This window comes from Pagrus pagrus, assembly GCF_965226575.1.
Source record: "Pagrus pagrus genome assembly, chromosome: 19".
NCBI lineage: Eukaryota > Metazoa > Chordata > Actinopteri > Spariformes > Sparidae > Pagrus > Pagrus pagrus.
The window spans coordinates 20,480,541-20,495,359 of record NC_140203.1 but is presented as its reverse complement, the minus strand read 5'-3'; the positions used below and the strand labels follow the sequence as shown (position 1 = coordinate 20,495,359).

The 14,819-nt window shown below is 39.2% G+C and overlaps 1 protein-coding gene across 13 annotated transcripts in view; it reads right to left on the bottom strand.

Moving 5' to 3' along the window:
- Nucleotides 1–14,819, bottom strand: part of vav2 (vav 2 guanine nucleotide exchange factor) — a 250,336-nt gene that overhangs the window by 59,931 nt on the left and 175,586 nt on the right. For all 13 annotated transcript variants that reach the window (XM_084382591.1, XM_084382597.1, XM_084382602.1 and 10 more), the window contains exon 3: nucleotides 12,056–12,114. In XM_084382591.1, coding sequence (XP_084238717.1) covers nucleotides 12,056–12,114 — 59 coding nt within the window. The remainder of the gene's footprint in view (nucleotides 1–12,055; nucleotides 12,115–14,819) is intronic.

The window sequence follows — 14,819 nt, the reverse complement described above, 5'->3', positions numbered from 1 at the left end:
TCACCACCATAATTCAACAAAGAGATGGAGAACTTAGCGCGAGCAGTCCTTAGTAAAGATTCCAGCGTGGTGCGAGCAGCAAAACATGTTTCACCAGCAGTTTGATCACTAAAACATGTTAATTCAGGACTGTGGATTTTGGTATACTTCCTCATTTTTCTGTTCAAGTATTCCTTAAAGATCCCGTTTTTAAGATTTAATGGCATCTAGCCCTGTGGTTGCAGATTGCAAGCAACTGAACACCCCTCATCTCATTATCTCCTACAGTATAACAAGAAAAAATGCAAAAGGCCCTCTCCAGAGCTGTTTGGTTTGTCCTCTCTGGGCTACTGTAGAAACATGGCAGCGCAACAAGGCAGAGTCCATGGAGGAGGAACTGCTCTCTCCGCAGATATAAAGGGCTCATTCTGAGGTCACGACAACACAACATATAATTTATTTTCTAATTCTACCTCCAAAACGCCCATAAATCCTACACACGGGACTTTTAAGTGGTTCATTCCAAACACACCTAATTGTTCCAAATTAGTAATACAATTGAGGATTTATCACAATTACTCTGGAGTCTCAAATGTTAAAAGTTTGGATTTTATGTTTCATTATACAACAATATGATGTGGCTGATCTGCCACAGTAATCACCACGTTGAGAAATACCACTATTATTTAGCCTCTGTTCTTACCAGAACGGTCACCACAGCAGCCAAACCACTTCCATGTTGAGAATCCTCAGTATGTTCGAAAGGCATAATAAACCAATGTATTCAACCAGCTACATGACCTACAGTGAAAAGTGGGACATGCCACGTTCAAATGGTAAAGACTGTTCACTTTAGTATAATTAAACATTTAAGGGGCACCGTGTAGTTTTGGAGAAGAAATTCAAACTCAGAATGATATTAGAATATTTACAATATTATTATGAATATTATTATTTACAATATTAACAAACTCAGAAATATTTCTTTTTTTCCACACCTGAATAAATAAGCTGTTCTCAGAGGAAAATAAGGTCCCCAGAACACTGTTTGAGGCTAGAAAGGTGGCAGGGTCCGCCACATATAAACAAAGTAAAACAGTATAAAATTGCGTTGTCAGTTTGTTTATATAGTTTATTTCTCTGTTGGTTAAAATGTATTCCCTTTAACTACATAGCGCACCTTTAACATTTGGTAGAGTTGCAAGCAGGAAGTGATGGAATGTACCTCAGTACCTTTACTCCTTAAAGTACTGTAAAAGTACAAGTACAACTTTGAGGTAATTGTACTTTTCTTGATTTTTCTGCCACTTTATACCTCCTCTTCACTCCATTGTGGAGTCAAATATTGTACTTTTTACTCCACTACATTTGTTTGATAACTTTAATAACTTAGCAGCACTATTTATATGTGTAACTTTCACTTTTACCAAAGTAATATTTTAACACAATATCTTTACTTTTACTCTTAAATCCCATTTGTTTAATCATCTTTTCTGTTTAGTCTTTTTAATAACAGCAGTAGTCTTTTATTTGAAAGCCTGTGTGCCATGTCTTGGAGAGGGATCATTTGTGTTGGTCTTCCTGAGAAAGTGTTTTGTGCATGTTTGTGTGTCCATGTTACTCTGTATCGCACAATTACATAGTACCACTTTATTTTCCTGACTATGTTGTGCTAGGAAACATCATATGCATTTTTTGCATAGCAGAAGGGATGATTTTGTACCACATGCAGGTCATAAGGAGGTGGTGGGAGCATGTGTGTGAGGATTTTTTTTTTCTTCTGCGAATTAAGATTCTAAGCATCAATGGAGTCATGGCTTTCACAGACTCTAAAGCCTGCTGCGAAAACTTGTGATTCTGGGCTACGTAAATAAATAAAGTAAATAAAGCAGTGAATACATTCTATGAACACTATGTTTTACTGTGTGGGAGGGTTCAAGACAGATGTTAAAGCAGGAAAGAGAGAAGAAAGAGAAAAATAATGAATGTCTGTGCGTCGTAGCTGACTGTGAAATGAGCTGGGAGACGATACGGAGAGTTCAGCGTCGGAGACCAAACGTTCAAAGCTCTCAGAAAAGCCCTCTGCTCTCTGCAAACACTCGACTTTAAAAATCCTTTGCCTGTGTTTAATCCTAAAATATGTTCAGACGACTGAGGCACTTTATTTTTGACACCGCGACATCACAAGGAGCTGACAGCAGTGGCCTGTAGGTCACGTACAGTATGACAGTGAGAGTTATACTGCTAGTGCAAAAGAGCAATAAGCAATAAAAATCAGCGGTCTATCTTATTATTTTAGTTGCGTATGTGGCAGGTTTGTGAGTGTCAAGCTGTGTGTGTCCGTGTGACACCGCCAATTAGCCTGTGTGTGATTAAAGCAGTGGTCACAGTGAAACAGAGTGTCAGCCATCAAGTTAATGAATGCTCAGCTAGATAGTCAAAGGTCAGATGGTCACCCTTAAGCACACACACACACACATACACACGGCCGTGCGAGGAATCCTGCAAGCCTCCACACTCTTCTCTGATTCATTAACTGTGCAAATGTTTCCTTGTTTGAAGCGGCTGACTTCATTAAAACCTCTGTATTTTGGCGAGCTAATTACAAGTACTATTATTAAAGAAATAATAACACAAAAACTGCCTCCTCTGATTTATGTAACTTCCTCACTCGCTGTTATGAGCAGGAACGCAGCGCAGAAGGCGCATCCTCCAGAGTGTGATCACACACCCACATCTGATGGCCCCCTACAATGAAATGTGCATTATATTATAAGTTATTAATGGAGTCCCGCCGGGCAAAATTTAATTACATAGTAGTTTGTGGAGATATGCGCTCGTATCTATCACTCCGGTGTTGTTTTGCGGAGCCAAGCACTGTCCAATGCTGCCGTTTTCATTTCGGTTATGACACAACCAGGTGTAATTGAACTATGTTTATAATTTCATCAGAGCTCCAATGATGAGCCGTCTCCTGGCTATTCAGCACTGCTCTATTGTTTTTCCTGCAAGCTTGTTACTTCAGGTTGCTTGGGTCTGTACGCAGTGTGGTGAGCCAGAGAGGGTACTTGGAAAAGTTTTTCTGAAGCCCTTGTCAGCCTGGGATAGTACTACCAGGGGACCTCGTGTCATTTAGACATGGGTGTCGTACCTGTTATACCTGGGTGGGACTTAAAATGAGCAGCTGCGTCTGTGTTTCATTCACTATTAAATCCATTCCACTTACTTATTGAGAGAATGGCCAAACTAATGAAACTCCATACCACAGTTTCACTGCTACCTTGCACTGAAGCAGATTGACAAGCAGACTGATGGATTGCTACTGATCTTCTCACAAGACCGGCCCTACTCTGCCTCTGATCGGTTGGCTTTGTTGGTTGCGTCGTCTATGCCTGACTCAAACCGTTAACTCACACACAGTAGATTTGGTAATGTATGTTTTCGGCGGTTAATAAGCTGTAGTTTTGCGGGTAAACACACCGGTTTCTTCGGCCTCTCTTCTTATACAAATACACACAAATTCTAGGGGAGAACCCACAAACCTTTAGTTAAATTGTCTAACCAACACTTTAAAAGTCCATGGATTTAGACATTAGCACCAAACATTTGTGTTTTCCTGGCGCTTTTGGACAGGAAAAGTGAAGTCATTAACTTGCAGGAGCAAGTTATGTTCTTCAGCAGGCACATAATTGTTGATTTTTAGAGTTTAGAGTTTGATTTGATCACTTTCTGCATTTCCAGCATAAATACACATTTGCAGCTCATTTAGATCAAGTGACAGATGCTCTGTGGCTGTACTTGAATATGACAACCTTTCATCGCTCAGAACCTTCTCTGTCATTAAATCATTTTAAACGTCAAAAGAGCCGATCTCGCAGATGGTTGACTGCTGTTCGTCATGTTAAGAGTCGCGATCGTATTTCATACTTGTTCAGTTGTCTGACAACAGAAAACAGATGTTTTGTAAAAGAAATACAACCCCGAATTACAGCGATGCTGATTTGCACTGGACTAATATCATCACCATGACATGACATGACAGAGAAGTGAATTTGTTGTCCACAGGCCCGCCAGATTGGCTCAAGTGTTTTGTGTTTTTTTCAAATTGTTGCTTAAGAAGTGGCCCAGAGATTTAAATACAGCACATGAAAATGTCTCAGCTTAAATTTTAGTCAGAAGAGTTGCTGTTTGTTACTTGGCACATCTGTCCATGTTTTAATTCATTTTCTGACGGAACAAATTAAACAACAGTTGTGTAATAGCTCCCCTCTTTATATCTCCTTCCATGTTTGATGGGCTGTATTGTACTTTATGTGTGTTTGTTGGTTTAGTTTGGTTGCACATCTCGTTTGTGTGTTTTATCTTGCGTCCATCATTACTCAATAATTTGGTACCCCGTTAAAAAGCATAGAGACAACACTACCAAATAATCAACTCTATTTGCAAGCCCTACGCAGAGCGTGTGTTAGGAAGAACAGCACACAGGTTTATCTACCGACAAGCATAAAATTCATTACACACAAATAAGGAATCCATCTGTAAAAACAGAATGATTGAGCTGAATTTAAATTGAATGTTGAATGTTATCGTTTTCTTACTGCCCTGCCACAATTTTCCTTAAACAAATCAATGAACCTGCGGTAGCATCCCTGGCTCAGGACATCTTTAAAGAAGTGTTCTTCAACAGAAAAGTTGTTATTAAACTGTGGAGCTGTGAAATGAAATATTACCTGCTTTTTATTATTGCTGATTGCTTGTTTTGTTTTGTTGCTGCTCTCCAGTGTGGGGTGTTGGAGCTATGAGGGAGCTGTTATGGAATGGAGGTCTGGTGTAGTGCGTTTGTGTTTTTGCCTCTTTAGTTGTTTGATCTAATTATGAAGATTTGTAATCTCATTGAGGCTTTCCTGATTATTTAAAGTTTAACAATAACAGAAAATTGAAAAGGAAACTTGTCTTTTGCACTTAACGAATGTAATAAATGAGGGCCTCTGACCCACCTCTTCACTCTCTCCTTCCTTCCTGCCTATTCCTGGCTAATTTCACAGTACGCTGTATAATTTCTTCATCGCTGTTCGATGCTGTTATAAAGGGAATTGGTGGCACATGTGTGCAAGACAAAGCCACAGTGGGCCAGTCCCATTGATCAACTATTGTCGAACAGCAGAACAGCAGTGTAGTCGTTAGGTGTGAACGTAGCTCAAATGGCCGGCGTTGGCAGCAGTTTCATGTCCCAGGACACGGCTGTGTTTCTGCAGGGGTCAATAAATCGCTGCAGCTCGAGCAAGCTAGTGCACCTTATTGTACCACGCCCGTCCATAAACCCTCCCGGTCTTCTTTTAAACCTGGTATATGCAGTTTCACTTCTGAGCCGCTCTCGCCTGGGGAGTGTGTGTGTGTGTGTGCAAAGTAACATATGAGTAAGAGCCTCTTTCTTTGCACGTGTGAGTGATTTCCACAACATTTACATGCTAAATTAGCACACACGATGCATTCAAATGCCATGTGTAAAAAATGAGAAGTGGATGTGCGATGTGATAACTGCATACTAATGTGAGTGATGTAATGCAGTGGTGCGAGGGGGCAGAGCTGTGCCTACAGGATGAGGGAGGGAGGATCGGGGGGAAGTGAAAACAGTGATGCTTGTCGTGCTCCTGCTGTGAAGAGCATGTCATCTTGAAAATAAATTCAATGTAGAAACACATGCATGTCTATATTGTTCTTGTGCAAAAAAAAAGGAAACTATGTCTCTCAGCAGTAATGCTGTAAAATTACATAAATTATTACTTATTTTGATTTCTTGATTTTTTTATAGAGGATGTACATTTCCACTTCAAATCACAAAAGTCTTTTCATCTGGTAAAATAGGATTTCAGGTGGAGCTGAAACAATTACTCAATTACTTGATCAACAAATAATAATAATAATAATAATAATTGGGAACTATTATAGTCATGATCATTTGGGTCATATTTCAATTAGAAAAGCCAAACATTCTCTGGCTGCAGCTTCTCAACTGTGTGGATTTGTTGCTTTTCCCTCTTTAATGTCAATGCAAAATGTCTATCTTTATAACATAAGAAGCAATTTTCAAAACATCATCACAGGCTTTAGGAAATTAAGAATACAATTTTTTTTTTTCCATATTTGAACATTTTCTTCGACTAAACTGCAAAATGTCGGCTTAATAATGGAGAAAATAATCGTTGCAGCCTGTGTGTTTTTTAAAGGGTAATTCTGGTATTTTTAAACCTGTGTGTCCTATTTTTACATACTGTACCTTGGTGTCTTAAGTGACTAAAGATACAACAACTTTTGGAAGTGGTCCAAGAGATCACTCAGCGGCTTTTTTTCTTTATCAAATGTATTTCTTATCTTAATTTAAATGACCAATTATTATGGTTTCTGTCCTTATTTTCCTTTTGACTCGTGATGCTGTTTGTGGGGATGTACAATACGTATGGATTGCTACAACTTTGTAATTCGTTTTAATTATTTGCAACTCGTGTTCTTTTTGTTCTTTTCAGCAATGTAAATTCGTAAAAATATACAAAAGAGATTTTTTTTATTTGTTTCCAAATATTCTGTACCAAGTTTGCTTATGTTAGGAGTGGCTACATGTAAACTGTGAATACTGAAAATGTGTACCAATAGTTACTAATTACCTGTTCAAAAACATCACAATATTAAAGTAATGTAGCCTTCACTCAAAGAAATATCCATAAGATGACATGTATTTAATCTCAATAACAAGTGTGTATTTTGTAAGAATACACACTCATGTGTTTGGTTTTACTTGAGACCAGAGTGATGTTGTGTGAGACTTGTGAAGTGTTGTCATACGTGAGCATGTGTGTCATTCTTTATTTTAAAATGATAATTCTGTTATTAACCCCATTTTTTTACTAAATGCACCTGTAATCTAATTACATCTTCTCTTTCTGTAACTTTACCAGAATACAATAGCTTTTGTTTGTTTCCTGATAATTTCATTACGTGTATTCCATTACTCCCCAAACCTGCACACATACAACCTGCATAATGTATCTTAGAATAAAAAGGACTCTTAAATTTAAAGAGTCATTCAAGACCATTAGTCTAACAAATAATCAAATATAGTTTTGATTAAGAAAGAAAAATCATATTTAAGTGAATTATATACCATACATACAATAATTGTGTGTAACTGAAGGATTTTAAAGGACTATCTTTATCTTAAGCCCTCAAACTTCCTCCTCATCTGCACTTTGTCCAGACGTTGAGCTGACGTCTCACGCACTCTGCGACCCTGATCCCCGGGGCCCGTGACACGCGCTCCAACTGCAGGGATCAACGATGAACTAGGACAGAGGAGCGGAAGTTGGGTGAAGGTTGGAGAGGGGTTAGCTGAGGACAGTGAAGATAAGCAGGGTGGCTGAATAACAGAAGAGAGGATGACGCAGAATCGTACTGTAGATAAGCTGTGAGAAACACAAGGTCAGCTCCCAGGGGCACGAAGAGACGGGGACGACACAAAGAGGATTTAGGATTTTAGATAAAAAATAAAAAGAAAGAAAACTGGGATCGACTTTTGTTTTGGATTGACAGGTCCGGCGATAAATTGTGTAGAGATGGACGGATGCAGACGGTATCAAGGATGGAGGGTTGTCTTAGAAGTGGGAGGAGGGGTAGACAGTAAAGTCAGAGGTTCTTCAACCAGACCAAATAAAAAACATAAAAAATTAAAAGTTCTTTTTGTAGAAACTTTACCAGAGAAATCAGAGAAACTTTTATCAACTAAGATATATGTGTATTACACTAACTGGGCAGCAAGACAGCCCAGTTTAGAGAGATTTGAATGATTCAATCACAGTTTATTCTTAAATAAAAAAGCAAAGAAAAATTTATTGGAACACTGAAAAAAGAGAAGGACATGCCTCTATACTTTATCTGGCCATATATGCTCTTGAACGTAAGAGAAATATTCTTGCTGGTTGCAAGAGTTCAGATAAGGATGCTGATAAAAGACAGGATAGAAACAAAAGAATGCCAGAGATGGGTTTGTACTGTGTGTGAGGAAATGTGATTGCGTGTCCAGTGTATCTCTGAATGTGCAGAATGGCTAGAATGCTGACACAGACATGAACTGCTGTTGTCTGAATACAGGGAACCGACATCAGAGACGAGATCAATGAGCTTCAGCAGAATATCAATGGACACGCCTGTGGCAGCGTTACATACAGATTTAACACAGTGAGGAACTCTCCGCTCACTTGGACGGCCTGATGCGGTGCCCAGATGAACATGATTTAAGACTGTGGGTTATTATCTGGGCATCGAGTCCTCCACCATGAGGAACTAAAGCTGGGAAGGATTCTTTAAATCACTTTCTTAAAACAACTTCCTTTATACACCATGTTTTTCTCTATTAACCTCGAACACTTTAAGTAAATGTCATTCATCTTGGCCTTATCTGTTTCTCATAAGCACCCCTACTTTATAGGTGAAATACTAAATGCCTCTAAAGGTGTAGCCCCACAGGCAGTATCCTGCCAGATGTGGAGACGAAAAATAGATTAAACTCAAACACAGTTGAATTCAAACTGAACCAGGTACATGGTGAGATAGTTTCCGCATGTGGAGATTCTGAATGTATGTATTTCACATGTGAAAATGTCCAGATCACAGGTGAGATTATTATATTTTCACATGTTAACATTTAAGTTCACATGTGAAAACAGCCAATCGTATGTGAAGATGTACGAAAATGTGCAATTCAACATGTATAGAAGCAAATTTCAAAAGATTGCATGAGCCATGATTTGTTTCCACATGTGGAAATTCAAATCCACATGGAAAAAAAAAACAATCACATGAAAAATGTAAATGTCTCGTGCAAATTTTCATTCAATATTTAATATGATAAAAATGTTAGTTCAGTTGTGAAAATACCCAATTATACGAAATCTGAAATTCAGCGTTTCCTCTTACCATTTGGTCTGAGCCTTCACTAACTGAACCATCTGTTTTACTGTAACCTCAGAGGAGGCACATGATTTAAAAAAAGATTTGAGGGTTTTTTTCATGTTTCAAAACTCACTTTAGAAAGCATCTGATGAGGAAACAGGTGTGCTTCTCCTTCACTGAATTTCAGATTTCATGTTATTGGCTATTTTCACATATGAACTGAAATGTGGTTTCTTTTGTTGGTGGTTGTTGACTGTTGCCTCGAATGCTCGCTTTGTATTTTCTTTTATCGTTGATCGTTGCCTCAGACTGTTTATCTTTTAGTAGTTTTTGTGAACAGTTGCATTAGACAATTTGTTTTCAGTAACTTTTAAAGTTGATTGAGGCCTTTGATCATTTGTTTTTATGTACTTTTATAGTTCATTTTTGGCTTTGACTGTTTATCTTCTTCCGTGTTTTTTCCTTGTTGATTGTTACTTTTTTAATGTATCATTAATTGTTGTTATCATTAAATATGGCGTCACTAGTTATGTTTAAGTTTTTGCTTATTTAAATTAATTTAAGATCAAATGTAGGATATGAAGCTACATAGTAACTCTCATGTTCTCGCCTCTCTTCATGTAACCTGCAATATCTACATTTTCTGAAGCTTTTACTGATTTAATTACTTTAAAGCACTTTATACATTGGCACCTAGATTGGGCTCATAGGTCCCTCGCGAGATTTACGCATCGAGCTTCGACCTGCTTGTGAGAGCCAGCTCGAGACAAAGTATGACTTTGGCTTTTGCTCTCGTGGCACCTGAACTAGAGAAATCCATACCTGAGGATGCAAGACTTGCAGATTCAGCAACAATTTTTTGAATCCCTGGCTTTCATAAAGAATAAAAAAATAAACCACAAATAAAAGACATGTTCAAGTTGTCATCAGTCTTATTTAATCAATTTCATTTGATTCTATTTTTTTGTCTTTTTCTGGTATCCTTATTATCCCTTGTTTTACATGTCGTTGCAATCTTATTCGTAAAGGTGCTACACAAGGCCACATTACTGTACCGCTAAGGCCTGGAAGGCATGAAATGTTTCTATATGGTACACGGCTTAGATGTCAGTATGGTCTGTGTTGGAATGAGTTATGGCTGCTGTCAGGCCTGTACATAGTTGACAGGGGCTTTGAAGCGAGACAGAAGAGGTCTGACAGGTCCTTGGACCTTTGAATGCAGCTGACCTCGCCCTCAGCAGAAAACGGTGAGAGGATCCCTTAGAAAGGCCAATTGGGGTCAGCGATCATCCATGTTGTGTAAGTGCTCTGCTTGATAGTCGCGCTCTGTTCATGTTGGATCATACACTACATTGACTCTGACCTCTCATCACGCATTAATCCCTGCGCATATCTGTAAATCCTGGAGCAAAAGCAGTAACAGATACACAACTGCTTAAGCACCATAATAGATATTTACACTGAATATGCACTCATGCCAATACCATTGATTAGCACAGTTTAGCTCTGCATCTCACTGATTCAAATCGTAATTGTCCACACATGTGCATCGTCCACTCCTTAGAGATGTCTCCAACCTTCTCATGTCAATCCATGTGAAGCCTCTCACAGAATACTAGCTCAAGCAAGACACCTTTACAAGCTGAAGAAGATAAGTGTTTGGTGGATGGGGTGGGACATCAAGGAAGCTAAGAGACTCTGATGATTTCCTAACAAGCTGGAGGAAAAAGCAACAGCTAGCAGGCAAATGAATAATGTGCAGCATTCATCAGACGGTGAGAATAGATTTAGTATTTCAGTTAAGGTTATTACTTATATAAAACTCATCTGGAAAAAGGTGAGGAAGGCAACATTTGTAGGCAGAAACAGACAGCGGGAGAAACTTTAAATGTATTGTTCAGAAGATGGTTTACATTTCAAGTTATACATTAAGGTGCAGTATGATTTTCAGTTTAAAACATTCAGAAATGATCCAGAATCATCAACAGAATGTTAAGACATACATTTTGACCTTATGTCAAAGCTGTCTGTGTGGTGTGTTGCAGAGATATTTACTGAAGTGGCATGCTAACCAGCTAGCCCTGTACCTGCAAACCTCCGTCCAAAGCTCCTGTGCAAGCCATGTAAATGCCAACGCCCCCCAGTTGTATTTTCATGTCTACTTCCAAAGCGTGGGAAGAGTTCATGGTAACCCTCGGGGCTGAGAGGAAATCAGCATTTTGCTCAAGGACACACCAGTGTTCAGGTGCTTGTCCCTCAGTTGAAGGACAACTTTGAAAAACAAGACTTTTGAAAACTTCATGTTCCTTTTCAGACAAAGCTAGAGTCATAGCCATCTGGGTTCTGAGCTGCATGGTTTGACAATCTGGAATTTAAATGAAAGTTTATCATTCGATCAGTTTTCTGATTTGCTGAGATTAAAGTAAAACAGGATCAGCAAGTCCAGCGTGTGGTTTATACTGAGGTCAAAAGAGCCTTGCTTTTGACACCTCACAGCAAAATGGTCAGTGTGGACAGGCTGTGAATTAGCCAGCAGTCAGCAGGTTGTGTTGTTTTTATTAATGGCAGGGGACCTGTTCTTTCTCTGTCCCTCTCCCTCTCTCTCTCTCTTCCTCATCCCTTCATTTCTTGGCATGGCTCCTAATGGGTGTGCTCCATCAACTCATTACTCAGACGAATAAAATGGCTTTTTATGTGGCGCCGGTGAGCCGCCAAGCTCCAAGCAGATTGAGCAAATGAAGAGAAATCAGAAGCCCATTCCAGTCCTGCTACAGCAGTGTGAAGGATTTCCTCAGCTTCATATCATCTGTGCAAAATGTACAATGTAGTATTCTAAGCTAGAAAGAAGTGCTACTAAATTTCTACATAAATAGTTTTTGTTCCAATGACAGATGGAAATGTGTTGTGGATTATTTTGCATCCTGCAAGATAACACTGGCTAAAAGCTGCAGCTAATTGCTTAAAAATGTAAATCGACTTCTAAATGAGCAGCAGATGTTAATGGCCACCTCCATCTTAATACAGGCCTACGAGAAAATGTGGAGTACATCCTAATGGTTTCTTTGACACCGATACTAGTGATTGCTTTGGCTGTTCGAATAATAAATGCGAGCGCTAAAAATGAGACACATACCTGATGCCTTTGATCTGTGCAATGCTGTGGTGGGAGATCCTCGACAGAGCGGAGATTACCTGAAACAAATAAAGAGATAAACAGTCAAACAAAACTTGTTTTAAAGGAGCTCTTTATGGCTTACAAATTCATTTGGAAAATCAATTCACCAAATTTGTGATATTTGTTTGTGGTACCGTATTAGTTCATGCAGACAACAGGGTTACTAAACACTCTGGGGAAGCTAATGGACATCAGATGAAACAAGCAAAACAGTAATTAATTAAAAAATAGTCAGCACCAAAGATAAGCCATCAAAAATAACAATCAACTATAAAAGTAACTGAAAATCAAAGTGTCAGAGACAACAATCCACAACGAAAGAAACAAAGAGCAATAAAAATGATTCAAGGGCAGCAATAAACTATAAAAGTAACTAAAAATTTAATTAAGTAATCAAAAAGCAAATTATCAAAGAGAATCAACTTAACAAGCAACTATAAAACACATCGTCAAATGCAACAAACACCAACCACCAACAAAAGTGACTTAAAGATAAACAGTCTGAAGCAACAATCAGCTATAAAGCAAAATAAAAACAATTGTCAAAGGCAACCATCAAGAACCGCCATCAAAAGTAACTAAAAGATAAACAATCAAAGGTAACAATCAACAACAAAGGTAATATATTCCACCGAGGAAGAGCCATTATCAAACTACATTGTATGTGCTATCAGTTAAAAGAAAATATGTCAATTTTCAATTGAATATTTACTGTTCTTCAAGGTTTATTATCCAACACACTTGCATGTTTCTCTGCAAACCCTCCCAGGCATATGCATCGCCACACAGGACTGTGTGTAAACATAATGCAGGCCACCATGTTAATGGTGACATCCAAAGACATGTGGAGCACAGTCACGGATGGCTGCGTACCCCTCCGGTCAGATAACACAACACCACACACGTGCAGTCACGCACTTGACCAACCCCTGTATTTTACTATTATTTATTACGTCCATTTTTCTGTTATCCTCCATACTGTGTCCTATTTAGTTTCTTACAAGAAGAAGGTTAAATGTGTGCCTCTATTTAAGCTGATTTAACAGCTGCTTGTGAGTCACACGCAAGTGGGCTTATGGCTGAGGACTACAGATGGAGTCCTTTCAGGGTCTACAGAGGCTAGTTCAGGAGGATGAGGGAATCACCATCCTAAAACACACACAGACCTGCGCACACACAAAAACACAAACCCCGTCTCCTACGCCTCATTACCCACTCCTGGGTGTATTTCGGCTTGCATCACCGTGGCAATGCCAGATGTCTCCTTGACAGGGAGGAGAAAATTGTTATCTCAACCCCTCTTCCTCGGCAGGTGTGTCATCTACAGCCTCTCATCAAACTCCCTCTTGTCTGAACACACAAAGCAGCGTCTCACCGCTCGTGGTGTTAACGTTCAAGATGGGCCAACGCTAATGGCTGTTGCGAAGAGAAGCCCTCACTTTAGGACCGTGGAGTACTCGCATTAAAGCACTCTTGACTGAAACCTTGCAATCTCTCCATTCAAGCCGTACTCATAGTTAACATAATCAGGTGTAGAGGGTGGAGGGATTACATGGAGCACTGTTTTTGAGCATGTATACATCACATTCATTAAAATCTAACCTCTCCGTGGAGGGAAAACCTCGACAGGGACTATTGCTCGACAGGAAGGTAAGAGGTTATTTCTCTGTGTCGCTAAAGACCCATGTAATAGGCAGTTATGTTCATGTTTATTGGTTCCAATATGGGGCAGGTCCACCATTACACACCTCCTTAACGTATATTCTAACTGCACTTTGCAGATAAAGACCAAAGGAAAGGGAGGCGGACAAAAGCAGAAAGAGAAAGCTAGAGTAGATGAATAAATTGCTAATTTAGCCAGTGGTTAGGGTGTTTAATAAATCACCGTGGATAAACCCATTGTGCTGCTGGGTGGCATGCTGCCCACCTGCCCATGCCGCAGGGAGGGATCACATATGGCATACTGCCCCAGAATCCTTATTAGCCCCATTTTTTTGGGTCTTATTAGCCGTCATTGTCTTTGTGGGAGGTTGACAGACAAAACATCAGACAAGGAAACAAAAATAAAAATGCAAATGAAATAGCTTGCTTGGATTTACAGATACATTGAGTCTTCAATGGCTATTCATGTTTAATGCTGGGTAGTGTGATCAGCTGTGGTCTGATCCGGCTTAATACAGCTGGTTTCAGGAAGGTCTGTCCAGGTTCAAAGGATAGCGGAGCTGCTGGTTCAGAGCCAGAGAGGTCACAGCAGGACCTGCTTGGCCCAGGGAGACGAGGCAGCATGTGCCAACGCCGAGTACGCTATAGCGTGACTACCACACATCATAAAAGTAACCAAAAGATGAACTAACTTGTAGTAACTTTTGTTGACTGTAGTTGATTGTAACCTTTGATAATGTGTTTTTAGTTTATCTTTTAGTTACTTTAGTTTATGTTTATTGACTGTTGCCTCTGATTTTTTTTTTTTTAAGTTGATTGTTGTCTTAGACTGTTTATCTTTTAGTTACTTTTGTTGGTTGTTGTTGATGGCTGCCGTTGATCATTTGGTTTTCAGTTACTTTCATGGTTGATTGTTAGCTTTAAACAATCACAGGCAACAATGAACAACAAAGACAATATATCCCACTGAGGAAGAGCCATAATCAAACTACATTGTATGTGCTATTGTATGTGTATCATAGTTCAAAGTTTACAGTTCTTCAAGGAAGATTATCAAACG